At 45.4% G+C, this 18876-nt stretch overlaps 1 protein-coding gene across 1 annotated transcript; it reads right to left on the bottom strand.

Annotated features, from left to right (window-relative positions):
• Window positions 1-1091: 1091 nt before the first annotated feature.
• Window positions 1092-5380, bottom strand: LOC149359603 (uncharacterized; the record flags this gene model as incomplete). The annotated part of the gene is made up of 3 exons (XM_089567712.1): window positions 5344-5380; window positions 3728-3907; window positions 1092-1204 (listed from the first exon to the last, which is right to left on the bottom strand). Coding segments are annotated over exons 1-3 (330 nt in total), but the record flags the coding sequence as incomplete, so codon positions are not given.
• Window positions 5381-18876: the final 13496 nt, after the last annotated feature.

Below are 18876 nucleotides of genomic sequence, written 5' to 3'. Positions count from 1 at the left end.
TTTTTCTTTCGCTGTCTGGGATTAAGCGTCAGTAAAAATGATGAATAATTGAATTTGGCTAGCACTATTTGGGTAACGAAATGTGGTGATTGCGCAATGCTGGTGTGTATAAGCCAAAATTAATGTCACCTTTGGACTGTTTTTGTTCCGAAATGAGTAATGCAAAAACGACGGATAATTCGTGCTTCCCTGAAGTATACCACTTTTTTTGGCACATTCACGAGCGCCATAAATGGGCTAAATTAATGCCCAAGATAAAAGGTCCACGCAGAAAACAGCGCAGCTCGAAAATCACACCCACTAGCTTTGATGAGGAAAGAGAGAGAGAAAGGAATTTTAGAGAGGAAAAGGTGGAGAGGTCGGCCGGTGGTGACATAGCCCTGGCCTGCTACTCCACGCAGGGGAAAGGGAAAGGGAGGAAAGGCACAGTGTGAATGAAGGTTGATGATGGAATAATACAATGAGTTTCATGGGTGATGTCCACACACACACACACTGGCTGGCACTCGAAGTAGTTAGAGGTTGATTGCAGATGAGCTCGCAGCGATGCACGTAGCACTTGGATTCATGCAAAGTATGGACAAACGAATTCAGTCGTCGCTTGGAAGAGAATGCTTGAATTCAGAAGGCGAGGACAAAAGTAATACATTACGCAGGAACCGCGCTCTCTAGGCTAGACTGCTTTGAAAACACAGTCAAAGGCACTTCAGCCTTTGCTCCATATAATTTTCAGTTTTATAGAAGGCATAAACTTTAACTTACTCATTATTCAGCAAGGGAAGATATTTTACGTTAGAACTTTTGAACTAACATTTAAACCCCACATGTCGCCTGTTGCGGCAAAAAAGGCGTTGAAAGTCTTACCTAGCGACACTGCCAGATGCAGCGCCAGCAGCACCACCAGCAGTGGGTCCAGCGGCGGCTCTCGGACCAGAAACTGCTCCAACTCGGCCTGCAGGACCAGAGCGAGCTCCCAAGCCCCAGGAGCCCCAGTTTCCTCCGTAGTTGGCACCGTTGCCACCATAATAGTTGTAGCCGTATGGGTTACCGTAAGGAGCGAAGCCATATCCGGCATTCCACAGACCTTGATTACCTCCGTACGAGGGGTACCATCCGTAGTTTCCGTACCCACCGTTAAATCCCTGATAATATCCGGGGTAATAGTTAGAGCCCCATGGGCCGACGCTGCCTCCGAATCCTTGACCTGCACAAAAGGCGAAGTGGGATAAAGGAAAAATTGGCATTAATGCACGTTTACCTAGCCACTTAAAAAAGGAACTGCCTTGGTTTTTCGAACACCTGGCTTGCATACGAAGGAAAACGCTTTGTGGTCCACTGTCTGAATTTCCAGATTATCAGGTGCGCTTATTTATGCGGGATTTAGTGGAACTAAGTCGCCTAATACTTCCGTGCACATTCCACTGCTTCGAATTATTAATTATCACAAGGAGAAAGCAAACGTTAGGGGCTACAGTGAAAGAACTTGTTACTGTCCTATGATAGTGCGCCCGAGCCTGCCATTTAGCACTTAAAGAATAGAGGAAGGGGAACAATAACGAGGGATATTGAAGAGCTTTAATGGAAAATAGAAAGGAATAATGACTATGTGCATGTTGCTGATGGCTAGGTTAAGGTGCTTAGGAAGGTACATAGAAGGCTACAAGACTACATAGAAGGCTATGGGTGCACAAAACAATGTACACACAAAAGATGTTTACCCCATACACTGACTAGCGCACATTACGCTTTCTCACGTATTGTTACTTGAGCCAGGACTATGCACTCTCGTGGGGCACCCAGTACTTGGAGCACTCGCTTCACCAAACATCAAGCTTGCGGTAAGTGGTACAACATGGTAACTAGTTCGAAGAACACAGGAAAGACGAGGAAAGCTGCTTTCACAAGGCACAGCTGTAATTATTTTTTACTTTAAACAACACTACGGAGTTCTGGAAGTTAACATATAAACCCGTTGAATTCTCAAGCCCAATCCATTTTAACTTCTAGGTGTTCTTAAAGAGCGATAACAAGTCCAGGCTTAGCTATAAAGCAGATTAGATTGTCCGCAGATACGCCAGAATAATAAAAAAAGCACAAGTTTAATGAAAGAGCAATCTCTTGTGCAAACAGTAAATCTCGTAGTTTTGATTGTTTAGCGGTAATTAGGTCGTCGGAGACATTTGTTGACCATTTACTTGCTTAACTATCGTTGCTTCAAAGATTGCGTTGCATTTCACTACTCGCTAAAACTTAGTCACGAGCGGGATAAAGAAGAGACTAAAGAGAAGACATTTACCATCAAAACATGCGCTGCTACTAGTATCCATGCGCCCGCCACGCATCTAAATAGTGGTGACTGCCACGTTGTATATTTTAATGAGAAAGCATTAAATGGCTATGTGGAGTGCAGCTGACGCGCGAACGTTGTTGCAAAAAAATTACAAATGAGGCAAGGGGAAACAGTGTACACCTTTTAGCAATGCACATCTTACTCAGGCATTATGTGTGAGAGGTTGTATGCGGATCACTAAATTAAGCGTATTTTCGACTGCCTTTATTGATTGATTAGAACAAGACTTTTTGATGTACGAGACTACATGTCCTTTACGTAAGCCGGCAAAACAGTGCGATACCCCCATGAGAGCTCCAGTAACTTCCGCTAACACTCGAGGAGGTGCTCGTATGTGTGCCAGAGATGCAGCATTGATCTCTCTATGTGTGGGAGACTGATAAACTATTGTACTGAAGTTGCCGTCACTCCGGAGAACTGCTCAAAATGGCGCCAGATAAGTCTTGAGGACGTGATGAAGGCACGTGCTCAATAATAACAAATGCAAGCTTAGGTATCGCGGCAAAGAGAAACCAATATGACAAATACCAACAACATAACATCTGTTACACAAAAACGTAACAGATGATTTATCCAGAGCAACGAGCGGTGGCGCCATCCAGGATTACTGAAGGACATTACTTGCTCAGCAATTTTCTAGCCACCTTTTCAATAATGCGAAGTGAGGCAGGAATTAATGATAAATAGACTTCTAATGTCATTGCGACTCCTTAAGTGCTGCAGGAATTCGACTTTGCTTTTGCTATCGACCCATTGTTCACTGAGAAACAAGGCACAAGTGTAGCGCAGTTGTCCTTTTTGCTGCGCATCTGGCAAGCCAACTCCTACAGGCACGATGTTCCTGTAACCTGCCTGTCAGCGTAAGGAGCCGCAGAGGTGTTGCGTATCCGGCTTTGTTACAGGCTCGAACACTCGCAGCTGCACTCAAGTCAAGCGAGAGACTTGTGTCAGGATGATGCACATTGTTTCAGCGCCTTGTGGCAGCTTGACCATTTTGCTAGCTAATAGTGAAAGATGCGCGTCCTGCAAGCGAGACTGATAATGAAGCTGTGTACACTGTACTTCTTTATAAGGTAAGAGGGAGAAGCTGTAATAGGTGAGTTTATACAGAGGTGTTCTTAAATTTGGTCGTTACACCTAAATGAACTTCTAACAAAAACGCGCGTGGTTAAGGTATGGTACACTTATGCCATGAGATTGTGAAGTCTGCCTTACATTTACGAAGAATCTCGTGCAAAAAACTGCATTTGAAAAACCAATAGCGATCAGGTTCTAGGCAGAGAATATTTGACGCCTGGCCGTAAGTTTCGGGGGGCACTTAATGCTTAATTTCCTGTCAACGCTACCGATGTGAGGAGGTGTTACCAAAGCCCATACCCTCTATTCCCGTTGCTGCCTGGCCGCCGAGTCGCCCACCGAATTCACCTCCGATGCTGTAGGTTACTCCCCGGGCCGTGCCAGAGGGGCCCACGTTCTCACCGCCCGCATAAAGTCTTCCATGGAGTCCACCTACCGCGCCCGCTCGGCTCCTTAGGTGTCGAGCGTTAGCCAGAGAAACTGAAAGGAAAGCAGGTAATACAGAAGGGCACTATTGGTTTGAATAGCAGCGTATTTGTGTTACGTGGATGTGACTGCTGAAGTCAGTAATGCTTCATGTACTTTAAACCAGGATATCGAAAAGGAAACAAACAACTGCCAGCCTTGGCGAAAACACATTCGAGTCGAAAACTAATGCTTGCAAGAGAAACAGATACTTTTTTTTAATTTACTAGTTTTATTCAAGCACACTGGCAAAAAAACTGTCACAGAGAAAAACACCACTTCACTAGTTTCTAGAAGTGCTGTGAAAAATTCTACGTCAACTCAGCTTAAATAATAACTGTACACTACAGAGGCAATATCACGCCGAAGGCTACAGTGCCAAATAGGTCGACAGGCACTCTTGTAAAGCACAGATTAAATGCACACGCTTGGTTTCTAGTGGCACGTAGGTGCTATACAGCTTATATAAGGAATGAATTTTCATTCCCCCCCCCCCCCCCCCCGCCTCCAACCCCCTTTTCTCCAAAATTAAAGACCATCGATGCAATGCCGAATGGCCGAAACTTAGGAGGAATTTTTGACTGGCACATTAATTAAGTAAAAAAGAACGTCCCATTTAGCGTGTTTAGGCCAAATGCGAATTAGCTGCTCCAGCACTTCGATTTTAACTCTGGTTCGGTTCTAGGCGATGTTTTCGAGATCATGCAGGCTTCAGACAAAGATCGGTGAAATTGGACTTAAGTTCCGCCTGAAGGGTATGACGCGTAGACTCATACCAAACCTGTCGCAGTTGTAGTTGAGAGATGCGTCACGGCCTTGCGTTGGCAGGTGCTAACACCCGTGGGGCTTGTGAGACCCAGGTTGCTCTTCCGGAGCAACCTCACGGTCATGGGGAGAGGTTTGTAACAAACATCGACAAAATTTGAGATGAGGGTTTTCAGTGCTAGCGCACTAAAACAAGGAAACCATTTTCCATGGGCTAACCGCACAAGAGCCAATGCGTTTAAGGCAAAAATGAAGCGTCGATGCATTGGCCGAAAAGCATCCCCATACCGAGTACTTAGCTATTGCCCACCGCGGTGGCTCAGTGTAGTTATGGCGCTCGGCTGCTGACCCGAAAGACGTTGATTCAATCCCGGCCGCGGCGGTCTAATTTCGATGGAGGTTAAATGCTAGAGGCCCGTGTGTTGCGCGATGTCAGTGCACGTTAAAGAAAGCCACGTGGTCGAAATTTCCGAAGCCCTTCACTACGGCATCTCTCATAGCCTGAGTTGCTTTGGGACGTTGAACCCCAATAAACTTAAGCCACTGGGAGATTAAATTTAGCGCGTGGGTTTTAAGGTGTTTACATATCTGTCTGAAAAACAGTGTTTGAAATAACTCATCAAGTGCATATTGAAAGCTGCGAAAAAATTAAATTTCACGTGACCATGGCGCCCTCGGGGTCTTACCTGCAAATAGAAGGCAGACTACTAGGAATGCTTTCATGGTTGCGGCGGTGAGCAGGACGCTGTTCTCTTGAACCGTCGGTTGATTCGGGAGGTCACGATATGGCGAGTGAGCGTTCAGGTCGGGTTTTTATCTCAAAAACCGTGTGGTTGAGATCTCTAGACAATGTAATTCAGCTACTCTTTTCTTTGTTTTGTCACTTCGTAGCAATGGGTGATCGAACGCTCGCAAGCTTTCCTAGAGCCTTGAATGGGTATTATTCTCCTGTTGCTATGGTCTTGCCTTCTGTACCGCAACAACAGTGCTAAGACACGCTGCTTCTGTCTTGTCACCTATGATATATGCTGAAAAAGAAACAGCAACCAAAACCCCAGAAAGAGCGGCAGATAGCTTTTTAATTCTGTGGTCTCCCTAGGTGACCTGCTGCAATTCAGTATTTACTTCTGAAGGCAGATGAACTCCGAGCTTACTTTTTCACTTTACAAGGCCAATGCATTTTCTTTGCATCGAGGACTGATTTTTTCCTACTGAACAGAGCCCGCGGGCGTTGCTAGGGCTGCGCGCAATCCGTTTTCTTACCCCATTTTGCCGACCTAGTTGTCTTCACTCAATAACCTTGGCTCAGAGGCAATGAACCTGCCCAAATGCAGTGCGTTTCGCTTTCTCTAACCTGTACATTGTTTGCACTTAACCACTACTCGGGATATAGTTTTCTTGACAATGAGGGGTGTTTGGTTTTTAGTTCTTGGCAGCTACTGCACCTGGGCTGGGCAAGAGATGCTTGTGCATCAGTATAACTAATTAGGTGGGAAGCTGGTACAAAATACGGAATCAAAGGAAGCGTGCAGTGGGTGATGATGCAGTTTTTTTTAGATGCTAAAAGAAGTTTACACACACTTGCTACACGCACCAGCGGTGTGTGTAGCAAGCTGTAAAAAAGAAGGATATATCATCATTGTAATGATTTTAGAAGCAGGGCTAATTCATTGTCCTCGTTGTTTCAAGCATGTGTTGATGCTAATATTACGCTACTCTTGAACTGAACTCTAAATGCAGATTTTCTTATTTAAAGGCAGGCAACTTGCCTAGTATCAATGAACTGTACTGTTGGTCTTTGTTGCTAACGAGGAAAGTTATTAGCATTGCTTGCGGTTTCTAGAGCGGTTAGCGTTACGCTCCTCCCGTTCCCCTCCTTTCAAGCTTGCAAAATCATCATTCCCACAAATGACTATTCTTATCAGATTCAGCAGATGTTAGCGGGGCTGTTATGAGCAGCTTGCCCTAGATAGGAGGCAGTGGGATGGAACAACTGCCGGTCGCTGCGTTAGAGCAGGTTGCCGCAAAGTCTCAAAATTATTAAGAGCAAAGCACGTATGCTTCAGGGCAGGGTACAGTTGCTTGTTCAGTGTGCACCCACTGCTTCCCGAAATCCGGAAATGGAATGTCGAGATCGAGAGAATTTAATCAGGAACATTAATCACATAGACACGGCCTACTTCTCTTTCTCCCTGCCATCACACACTCTCTCTCATCTTGCACGTCACGGTACTCTAGCGCGAGGGAACCAGCGTGAACGCAGGGATTATTCCGCCGCATGCACTGCCGAAGCTAACGTCGATCGGTGCGTGAGCACGAAGCTGTGAAATGCCAAGGCGCGTAGCTTCCACCGAGTTTACCACGTTACGCGGCAGAGCGTAAACACTTGATGGATTTTTATCTCGATCACCTTTTTTTCCGCTGGTGCTGTTTGGCGCGATCATGGTACCATAGAGTGGCTTTTCCACGAAGTATGCTGCGTTACGACCCCTCTGGATAACATTCAGAGTGTTCTTAGAAGGAAGCTAATGCTGCTTGCGAACGAGAGCAGAAGTCTGTCCCTAGCGGTGAATTACTGCAGGACCCGGCGCGGTGGTTCAGTGGTTATGGCACTCGGCTGTTGCCCCAAAAGACGCGGGTTCGATCCCGGCCGCGACGGTCGAATCTCAATGGAGGCGAAATTCTAGAGGCCCGTGTACTGTGCGATGTCAGTGCACGTTAAAAAACCCCAGGTGGTCGAAATTTCCGGAGAATTTCACTACGGCTTCCCTCATAGCATGAGTCGCTTTGGGACGTTAAACCCCCATAAACCAAACCGAAACCGTATTACTGCAGGAACTTCAGGCTCCTTCCAAGTAACAAGTGGTATTTTCAGCTCCGTGCAAGAAGGGGGAGCAGGGAACAAAGGGTTTTCTGCGGGAAAAAAAACAACACAATGGTTTAGTGCTACTTTACCTAGGTGATCTTGATTTCGGGGGCGAACAAATAAAGTAAAATGTGATTCGTTAACTTTAAATACTGGGGTTTAACGTCCCGAAACGACGCATGAGTGATGAGATACGCTGGAGTGGAGGGCTCCTAATTTATTTACGTCCTGGTATTTTAACGCGCGTTTATGACGTATAGCACAAGGGAGCCTTTTGCGTTTCGTCTCCATCGAAGCACGGCCGCCACGGCCGGGATTGAACCTGCGACCTTTGAACACCAAAGCCACTTAGCCATCGTGGCGGGTCTGACATGCTACGTGTGCTACACTCATCATGCTCATCGACATTAGGATAAGGCAGACGCCAAATGCCTTTCGCAACCTTGTGAATAAGGATTTCAATATCAGGAACAACTTCTCGGCAATAACAGCCGTTCATTAAACTAGCGATTTGAAATTAAGCAAGTCTAAGAAAACACCGGAAAAGATATGCCGAAAGTAAGAAGTTTATCTGTGTTTTAGAAAGCCTTCAATGCAGAATCTGAAATTAAATTTATATTTTTTTTTTACACGGAGCTTTTTGACAGAACACAAAATTCTTTTTGTGACGTCCGCGCACATGCTTGACGTGGTTAAGATTCGCCAAAAAAGATACAAGCGAAGAAAAGACCGACAGGGAACGTGCGCTAACCGAAGACTATATTTTCCTCCGCGAACATTTAACGCAATGTGCTGAACAGAAACAGTTCAAAATAACAGGTAGCGAATTATCAAGTAAAAAGGCCAAGTTAACTTTTGGGAACTGAACGAATGGGTCTGTGCAGCTTTATCACAAACATTGTTTCGATGATCACACCCGCCAGCTGATGGCGGTGGTTGAACAGCTCTGATGTCTTGATAAGAAACGGCAGGTACATACAAAGACAACATTGATATGGCAAAGGGTGAGTATGCATTCTCATACCGCTGGTGTGCTCCCATCGCTGTACGTTCAGGCTCTGGCTAGCCTGGCCATTGTAACCCAGGTCACAAGACTTAGGGATTTTCTAGGTCACTGAAATATATCATGAAACTAAATTGTGTTCATTCTTGATGGTCGAATCATTCATGAAACTGCCGTACATCGAACCTTAGTTTGCACGGTTCTAAATAGCTTGCAAAGTTTACAGGTGCTAAAAGTGCTCTCTGAATACTATATCGACTCGCGACATTTTTACGCTATGCTTACACATGAGCACGTATAAAAAGACAGTCATTTTTAAGTGTTTCGAAGGCTCGTCACTCATTGCTTTTCGCTAACCAGCCCTGGCAGTCTTAATAATATTTTCATAGTCATGTTAAGCGATGCTGCAAAAAGCAAAGCCCCGAGTCTTTCAAACTGCAACTGGAAACAAAGAGAACATAATACCTATGCAACTCTTGAAAAATTAGACCGAATGAAGGAGCGCACGATATCATTTCGAACAATTCTAGAGTTTTCTGAGCGTTAATTCTGTAAAGAATGACCGAGCGAAGGTAAAATACATAACCTGCGTACGGAGGAAGATCTAGACGAAAGTCTGAAAGCTGGAGCACTGGAGAGCCTAATGCAGCACTGTTTACAAGAAATCGTACTGTGTGTTTGATTATTAACTAATTGCTTGAACCTAAAAAACGCAACCAATAGACGACGCTGACGGGGCATGCGCAAGTCATAGACCGACTAGCTCAGCAATACTGATCCAAGTTGCAAAGACAGAAACCAGATAAATGGCAGAAATAGCTTCATTTACTTGAGTGTACCACTAGTTGGCTTATCGGCTTCAGATCTCGCTTGCTTACAACAGGCCTTGAGACAGGACGATAGAAGAAAAGCAGCGTGTTTTACTTCTTCCTGCTTGAATTGTTCAAGTGCTTGTTATGCTACCCCGCTAAAATAATCATCCAGCTGCAACTCGCACATTGTGTCTGGGACCTCTTTCTGTTTCTCTCGATGTTTTTATTTAAATTTGCATGTATAGATGTCAACTTTGCATGCATTGTGAGAACCGCTGTCAAGATATTTCAGAGGAACAGGCTTTGTGCCTTCACTATTCTTCTGTGCAAAATATAATTATATAGGCATTTCTCTATGCACTTAGCTTCCTGCATATACAATATAATACGCATGCGTCTTATTATTCCAGATAGTACTGGTCCTTGCTATTTTTCTCTGAATTTCTACAACCTAATCTAACACGGTGTACTCAATTGTATGAGAACAAATGCTACTCACTTATATATTGTAGGTAAATTTTTCTTGAAATAAACCTCTTGTCTTCTCGTGTATAGGGGAGACGAAGCGCTAGCAGACCGTGTCCCACATGGCTGCGCTTCTTATAGTTCATTTTTTTATGTCTTGGTTTATTTTACATGAATTGCCAGTTCACATCAATGCGCGGAAGGAATTTAAACATTGAGCGGAACAATATAGGAATAATAGCATATGAAAGGTACACCAGATATATTATATAATAATTGTTACGTGGATGAATTCCTGATAAAAAAAAGCAACTAATCGAACCCCAAGAAAAACTTACGGCACACAGCACTAACCAACCCTTGCATTTAGTTTACTTGTCCGCACCGTCAACATCATCCATTGAAAGGTTCTCAGATCCCATCAAATGCTGTCTCGTACGTTAACTTAAGACCCTTCGTGAGATGGTGTGTGGCTGGGCTTGAGTCGCAAGACGTGCTCAATATCCGGAGCGTGTTCAATATCAAGGCCGGAGCGATCCCGTAGGCCATCGCGGTGAACTAGCACAGAACACGGTTGTCTCTGAATAGTGCGAAAAGTTTTTCGGAGAGCCCCACGCGGCGAGATGGTGACAAGAGCAGAACCAGAGGACCCAGAGGAGAAGGTGGCCATGTGGTGCAGGCTGACGTAGAATTCTGTGGTATCTGCCATACTGGGAGGCGGAAGTGGGCTAGTTGGCGGGCGTGTTCGGCCCGGGCAATAGCGACACGGATGTAATCACAAGGCGGGAGAACAAGTTGCAGGATAGCGTGTCAAGAGGTTATGTGGGCTCGCGATTAAAAAAAAGGTAAAAGGAAGAGCAACCAAGAGTTTTATGCTGGGGGTAACTTAGATGTAATTAAAATTGGCCTCATCTTTTGTACAATGCTGTTAAATATTTCCGGAACGTTGGTTTCAGAGGGCGCTAAATTGTTCCGTCATAATATAGAAAAAAAGAATTTTTAAACAGTCTTCCCCTTGATGTGTTGCAATAACGTGGCCCGTAACCAACTCAGTTACCCTGAAGCAAGAAATAAAATCACTTTGCCAGAAAAGTTTAAAAACGAGTCGTGTTAATAGCGGCCATAGTCATATTTGAGAAGTTTTTAAAATAACTAGTTTGCCCCTTGCTTCCAACCCTAGTGCATTTTGAAAGGGGATTCTTCAGCTGCAGTGACTAACACCATTGTAACGCCGCTGTTATACAGGGCGTTTCAGCTAAGAATTTACAGAATTTTTAAAAATAAGCTTTCCGAATTGAAGAGCACTTTTTTGGCACAGCACTGCCGTGCTGCAATACATCAGAATACAGCTAGGATGTGCTATCTAGCAGGCTGGTTAACTGATACTGAATGGTTAACTTTTGAAGAATTAGTTTAGGCTTCTTAATTATTGAGAGGAGTGCTGCCCACTGCAAGTACTATCCAAATCAGTTTGTAGAATTTTGAAAACGCAGTTACCCTCGACGCTGTGGCCCAACAAAGTTTTGCTATTTCGACGAGTTACATGAATTGGAGAGGTTGCTTGGTCTGCAAGCTTCTCGAAAGCGCATATATTCTGGAGCGATGCAGGCGGAATTCGTTGGGCCCAAGCATCGAAGATGACAGTGTTTTCAAAATTCTAAAAACTGATATGGATATTACGGTGGGCTATACACCTCTAAATAATTATGAAGTCTAAAAGTTATAGTTAGAAAGCTAACTATTCACTATTACTTAACCCGCCTGTTAGCTCGCACCTCATAGCTGTATTCTGATGCACTACATCACTGACAATGTTATGCCAAAAAAGCGGGCTTCTAACCGAAAAAGCTTATTTTTAGAAATTATGTATAGACTTAGGTGAAACACCATGTATATGCCGCCTACTGAGCGAGTTCACACCACCCTGGATGCCTAATGTGTTCTCGGCACCCGGTTTGAACGCGTGTTGTGTTATGCTTCAGCTTGAAGCCATCTCACAGCAAAGTAGAAGGTACACTCTAAGCACGAATACACCTATAGAGGATTAAAAAGGGAGTGCTGAAGTATAGTTTAGCCTACGGCCAAAATGGGGACAGACATAGTAGAAATGAAGACGTGCGTACATTGGCGAGTTAGCGGTAAGGGAAAAGGTTCAGGAGGTCAGCATTTTTATTCGGTAAGATATATTGCGCTATAGTTTATGGGGACTAAGGGCCCAAGTGGCCCCGCAGCCAGGAGTGAACCTGCGTGCAAGGTTTCGCTATAGCGTTCGCGTGCGGAGGAGTTCACAGGAGTATAGCGGTACTGCGCATCAGGAGAGAGTTTTTCAGAGTGGCGCGAGAAGGCTGGTGATAGCTACGGTGTAGTCGCACCATTTGTTGAAACCGTATTTCAAATGGGTCGGCCCGGCCGCCAAAACATTCGGAGACCATGACTGAGGAAGCGGCGTCCTCCGAGGCTTTGCAGAGTCGGTCCACCGGAGGGAAACACTGAGGCGAGGAGTGCAGCGGTACCAGCCCAGAGTGGCCGCTTCGCCCGCAGTCTCGTCATCACAGTACGCCTGTCTTTCACTAGGTTAGCATCGCACCATCGGAACTATCTCAATGTTCTTTACATCACACATATCTGTTAGCGTTAGCAGGCAGCCGAGCTGAAGACATCACAGTGTTTTGTTCAATTCAATGATTCGCTGGTTGTTTTGCAGCTTCTAGAAGTTTTGTTTTCCAGAGAACAAGCAGGTGCTGTAACTCCTCACGGCTGGTGTTTCCTCGGGCGGGATTACGGCTCGCGAACTCCTTTAATTAGAAGGACATCTTCAAGAGGACGAAGATTCGATGAATGACAACCTTTCCATAATAAGCTCATAGTGCGTAGTAAAAGATACAATAGGGTAACAGGCAAGCTTCCTCAGGGAAGAAATGAAGTTATAAGAAGTGCAAATCATGAGAGCTCCGGACCCTAGAGATAAAACTGAAGCAGCAGGGGTGTTAAAGTTAATCAGAAGGCGTTAGGTAAGCGAAATAAGTAGCTACTACATGACGACTGCTGAGAAAGCTCTGAAGAATGGAGAAACCCTAGAAAATTTGTGACAGCGAAAAATTCGATGCTGGCAATAAGAGGCAAAGAAGGGAGTGGTGTAAGTTAATGTAGCAGTGGAGTTCTATATAAATTTGCAGATTAGCCGTAATAATAATTACCATCAACAAAGAAGTAGTACGGTCGAGGAAATGGATATTCCGGAGATAACCGAACAGGATTTTATAAAAGGCTTCCAAAAATGCACCGGAAAAAACTTGGCAGAAAAAACTTGGCAGAACTACAGATCTGTTGAAGGGCGGTAAATATACTGTGATAGAAAAACGTGCCAACATGTAAACGGAATTTCTCAGAACCTCAAGAGTACCAAAAACTTGCGAGAATTCTCAGATTGCGCAGGTTCACTAGAAAGGGGATATAAGGCTGAAAAAACTACGCACCGATCAGCTTACTCTCCGATACTCAGATGGTATTAAAGAAGCGAACTGCTGAGAGAATCGGAACAACATTCGACTCGGTCAACCAATAAAGAGGGAGACTGCTTTTCGGAAAGGGTATTTTAAAATATACTCTATTGATCCCACCAATCGCTAATAAAAATGCGCAGAATGTAATCAGCCTTCGTTGGTCGCGGAAGTGGATTAATTAAGATCAAGCATCAACCTCAATATACTGCTTTACCAGGGCTTGGAAGAGGCATATGTAAAGGCGCTGAAAAGGCTTTCAGAGACTATACATTGACCGTAGGTTTCTGCAGTAAAAGTGATAGTTGTGAACTTTATACGGTTCGCGCCGCGCACACGAACATACGCTGGTCCCTTCTTATCTGACTGAAGAACCTGTGTGCCCGGCCCCTCTCTGTGATGTAGCACTTGCCCAGACTAAGAGAAGTCCTCATGTCGAAACCTTTGCTATGAGACAGAGTCTTCGCGCCTGTCCTTATGTGTCTTGCAAAATTATGTGTCTTGCTGGTGTGGTTCCCGAAATCAAATATCTTTTTTCCTTGCAGCATTACCTTATAAGGGAATAAAAAAAGAGTAAACTGGCTTTCGGCGCACTCCCTTCTACGGTCAGCATATGCTATCCAACTCCCGGGGTAGACTTGGACGACTAAATTTGCGGAATATTTACTGTTTTCAATGGAGGCATATTTCCATCTGTAAGCATAGCATGTGAATGCAGTCAGCAGTGGTAGCAAACTTTTAGACACGGCACAAAAGTTCCTAAGGTTAGCAATACAGGAGAATGAAACATCAGTAAAAACTGAAGATGCTCCGAGAGCTTCGCATGTTTTGAAAAAGGAATCTGTTTCGGGCAACAGAAACAGATTCCATATTTTTAATGGTGGAAAGAATGGAAACAATTCCGTATTTTCAGTGGTGGAGATCTATCCTCCTGCTTCAACAATATACCATGCCTTTAGAGGAGTTGTTTACTCTCATTTCGGGTAATTCACGTTTAACGTGCACACCCTCGTGCTATGTGCGAGTGGTGTGCGTTTCAGTTGCCTGACAGGTGACAGTGGAAAGCGCTTTTTCACTGGTTGTTTGCCCACGGCTGCTTTGTGAGCCACGATTGAGAGCTTGGCAGTTTAATACAATAATATGTGGCTTGAGATCTGCGGTGTGACGGGGAATTTATGCGTATCATTTCCGAACGGCGTTCGGGAATAACCTGGAGCTGAAGGTAAGCATAAAAACTACAATTAGCGCTCTTTTGTCGGGATGTAGAAGCTTGATTTGCTCAACTAGTAAAATTTATCTTCATCGGAGTCCGTGCAAAGTGTCTTTGTTTGTTAGATATACCTTCTTGGTCCTGTAGGTTGTCAACAAGGAAGAGAGAGAGCATTTTTGCATATTTTTCTGCGTCTTAATTACGTAAAACATGATTACTAGGAAACGTTACTCATTATCTATACCATGTTTACGGAGAAATGTCACTGTGCTTTTTATGAGTTGTGGGAGTTGCTTAGGTGCACACTCATTTGGGCGCCAGTCATCGAAAGAAGAGGGGATGCCACAGGATCCTTGTTTGGCGGTGGCGCGAGCCACGCATTACATAGTCCAGTTAAGAAGCGCGGTAAGATAGTAAGCCCAGCTCGCGCCAATTGTACAGCACCGTTATAACTTAATATGACGTAACTGGGAATCGCTGCCTCACTCGAGGTAAAACGCAGCCGCCAGGAAGGGGGAGATATATAAAAGAAAGAAAGAAAACTTGCGAGAAGGAAGACATGAAAACGAAATGTCGGCGTGCAGAACAGGTAAAGATGACTTTCGGTTCCTCCTGCTCGGGTCAGCCCCAGCGGTGGCGACAAATAGAATTGGAGAACAGAGTTGTATAGCGCTTCAGCCGAGGGGTCCTGAATGTCCAAAGATTTGGCGTCAGCTCTGTCCAAAGATCTGGCGTCAGCTCAACCACGAGCATTCCTTTTAGCATGTACACAGTCAAACGCCACACACGGCTGTATGCAATTGGACCGATCTCATATGTGCTCGGAAACTTGGGGTCTCAACTCACAACTGCTAGTGCAATGAATGTGCCCTTGCGGGGTGCGATGTGCCAGGGAGTATTTTGTCCTACCGTATAGGGACGGTATTACGCATTACATACTAATAAGCATGGGAGGCTCATGCCCAATCCACGTCGAGTGCCTACGCAACTTGCCAGTCGCAAATAAGATTCCTGCGTGGGCACCTATTGTCGTCCGTCGCTGGTTGCTGATGGGTTGCAGGGCTTTGGGTCACTGGCGTTGGCTTCAAAATGGGCGTTATGAGAACCTAAAGGAAGTGTCCATTTATTTTATGAGGGTCTTCTTAAAGCACGCTAAAGCACAAATCCGGCCTTTTACAGTTAGACATCAATAGAAGACGGAAAGTTTCCAATTGCAATGGTACAAATACATATTTTAACACTTTCGCTAATTACCAGTACTCATTTTCCTTTTTATTAGAGTTAGACAAACATAGTGATAGAAAGTACGTCCTTAGAGTGGCTAGGACCATTCGTTAAACGTTCCGTGAATGTAAACTATAAAGCTATGATGGGGACACTGTGGATGCATAATAAAAGAACGACTTTTTTTTATAATTGTTGGCATTGTCCTCAAGAACTATTTTTTTTTTTGCGAAGATTGGCGGGGAAACGTCGCCCCACTCTTGGCCTTGGAAAACACAACCGCTCCTTGTGCAAGAAACAACACACACAAAAGAATGCAAAGTGTTGAGAGTGCTCTTTGTCCTGTAACCTGTCACGGAGCATGTGCAGCGGTCTTCGGCTGTAGCGATAAAGAAAAGGCTAGACACAATTTCTCGGCTTCAAGGTAGAAACTTTCTGTACAAATATGAACACAATGCACTGCCGTGACTTTCTTTTTGAGCTGAAGTGCATGCTCCTCGAACGCGTTTACATGTGGCAACGCACACGTGAGCACAATGTCTTGTGTTTGCGCCACGAAACATTCTTTCCACACACACGCAAACGACTTGGTTACTGCTGCGGTGCTACTGAAGAAAGTTGATATAACATCGACAATTCATTTACTGTGGTAATCAGTAACTGAATCCCGGAAGCGCCAGATTTTATTCACTCAAATAAAGAGACAGATTTTTAAAGGGCTAATTGGCGATCGACTTCATTATTGTCTTTAATAACATCGCAGAGAGATTGTCAAAACACCACGTGGCCCTCTATGTGCCCCTCAAGGACGGCAAGAAATTATCTGATACAATGGAAGGAGTAGCGGTGAGGCAGAAGTTTAAGTTTACCAGGCGTTGAGGAAACGTAAGTGGCCTAAATTTCTGAAAACATACTACTTACACGGATCCTCAGCCTTCCTTAAGGGCATGATAAAATACCAATTCCAGAGAGCGTTAGGCTGGCTTGCGGGAAGTGTTCAAAGTGTTAAACTGAGAAAGTTTAGGCGTGCTATTTAGAGGGGATTACGACTGCAAAACCCGATTCGCTGACTTTATGTGCGGTTTCACGTCCCAAAGCTGCACATGGGCCATGAGAGACGCCACGGTGGAGTGCTGGGTACCATTTTACGCACCAGGATTATTTGATGCACGTCGACATCGCACAGTGCGCGGTAGATTTTATATTTCACTTCCAACAACATGCGACCGCCATGGTCGGGATTAGAGCCCGCCTCCTTGGGCTCAGGGTCTGAATGCTATAGGCGCTAAGCTGGCACTGCGATTAAGGTAATGAAATGGAGCGAACTACACACGACCAGGACAGCTTTCATACTGAAAACTGCGCAAAAAACGAAGACACAGAACGAGAAGGCACAACACGGGCTCGTTCTGTGTCTTCGTTTTTTGCGCAGTTTTCAGTATGAATTCCTACCAACTAGCCCAGTTTACCGTTCTTATTATTGACCAGGACAGGCAGGGTTGTATAGGTGGGCCTAAAATTAATGCGAACAAAGGCAAACTGAATTTGAAGGCATGAATTTGAGGGTATTTGAAGGAATTTGAAGGCAACAATATGCGATAGATTCTATGCGATAGCTAAACCGATAGATTCTATATCTGCGACCGTTATACGCCAAGTATTCATGACAGATAAAGATCGTAAGAGATTGATTGATTGACTGATTGATTGATTGGTTGAAAACTTTAAAGAATGGCAATTATAGTATTCGTGGATGGTCAGCCTATTCTGGCTGCCCATTGGCCTGCGCCGCAGCCTGGGCACTGCGAACCAGCCCTCGTTGCTGGCCGGGGTCCCCGCTGTGCAGAATGGCCTCCCACTGCTCCCAGTTGATATCATGAAGTCTGTCAATAGCGGTATTGAATCGGCATGCCCACATCATATTGTGACGGACTAGAAGACGACGAAGCGGGCAGTGGCATGGGCAGGAGCGCTCGTGCTAGGCTCGCAGACATTAAAATCATATCATCGCCATCGGTCATGCAGTCCTTTCTTCATCGCTTGCCGTCACGTAACATTTGGTGCAAGGTGCTGGGTACCTTCTTCATCCCGGTCCCGGAGCTTAGGAGCCTGCTGTACACCGAGGTCTTCTGTGGAGAGCTCACGGCTTCGCACCTCCCGGCGCTTCCCCAGCCTGCCAGGTATGCCCCGACGCCGCCGCTCTTCACCGCCCCACCCCAAGCCCCGACCAGAAGACACGACGACACAACGACCGCCGCAACTGCCCTGTGACCCCACTCACCACCCACATGAGAACCCACATGAGAACCTAGAAGACCCAACGACCTACGACCCCACTGAACCGAGACCGCCGCCACTGACCAGAGAACCCATTGACCACCGACACTCCCACGAGAAACAAGTACCCCAGCCCCTGCCGTTGGGTGTGTCCACGGGCCTCGACGTTGACTTCCAGAAACCGGTGGCTCCTCAGTCTTCGTGGACCTGGCTTCACCCGCTCATCATCTCTTTCATCGTGACGGCAAGCCCTTCATCTTATCTTCTCTGTTCATACGTTCTGCCACGCCCATCGTCACGTCCTGCTTGTCATCGTCTGTGGCATTCTTCTAGTTCGCGCGATCGGGACGATCGCTTCGTGGCCCCGAGTCATGTGACGGACTAGAAGACGACGAAGCGGGCAGTGGCATGGGCAGGAGCGCTCGTGCTAGGCTCGCAGACATTAAAATCATATCATCGCCATCGGTCATGCAGTCCTTTCTTCATCGCTTGCCGTCACGTAACAATATGAAAAGCCTTAGCTATTTCTTCACACTGCGGGCTCTACATGTGGTCTGTAGGGGTGCCGTTGGTGGAGTTTAAGTGGTGTTATGAGACGTTCTCTCTGTGGACGGCAAAGGGCATGTTTTTCCGCCTTATCTAGAGTTTTGTGAGCTGTAGGGCTGGCCTGTATGGACTGTATGTATGCTTGAAAGTGTTCGGCGAAGCTGAGAATGCAGCAGGAGTAAAAAAAAAATCTAGAGTACTTAAGACAGCTTACGTGCTGTGCACGTGAATTCATTAGTGCACACGGACGCAAAAGGCACCCGTGTGCTGTGCAATGTAAGTGCACGCTAGGTGGTCAAAATTATACTGGAACCCT

Source organism: Amblyomma mixtum, chromosome 2, assembly GCF_055824585.1.
Source record: "Amblyomma mixtum isolate Tamu chromosome 2, ASM5582458v1, whole genome shotgun sequence".
In the NCBI taxonomy this organism is placed as follows: domain Eukaryota; kingdom Metazoa; phylum Arthropoda; class Arachnida; order Ixodida; family Ixodidae; genus Amblyomma; species Amblyomma mixtum.
The sequence above is the reverse complement of the archived record's forward strand: the minus strand, read 5'-3'. Positions and strand labels throughout refer to the sequence as shown.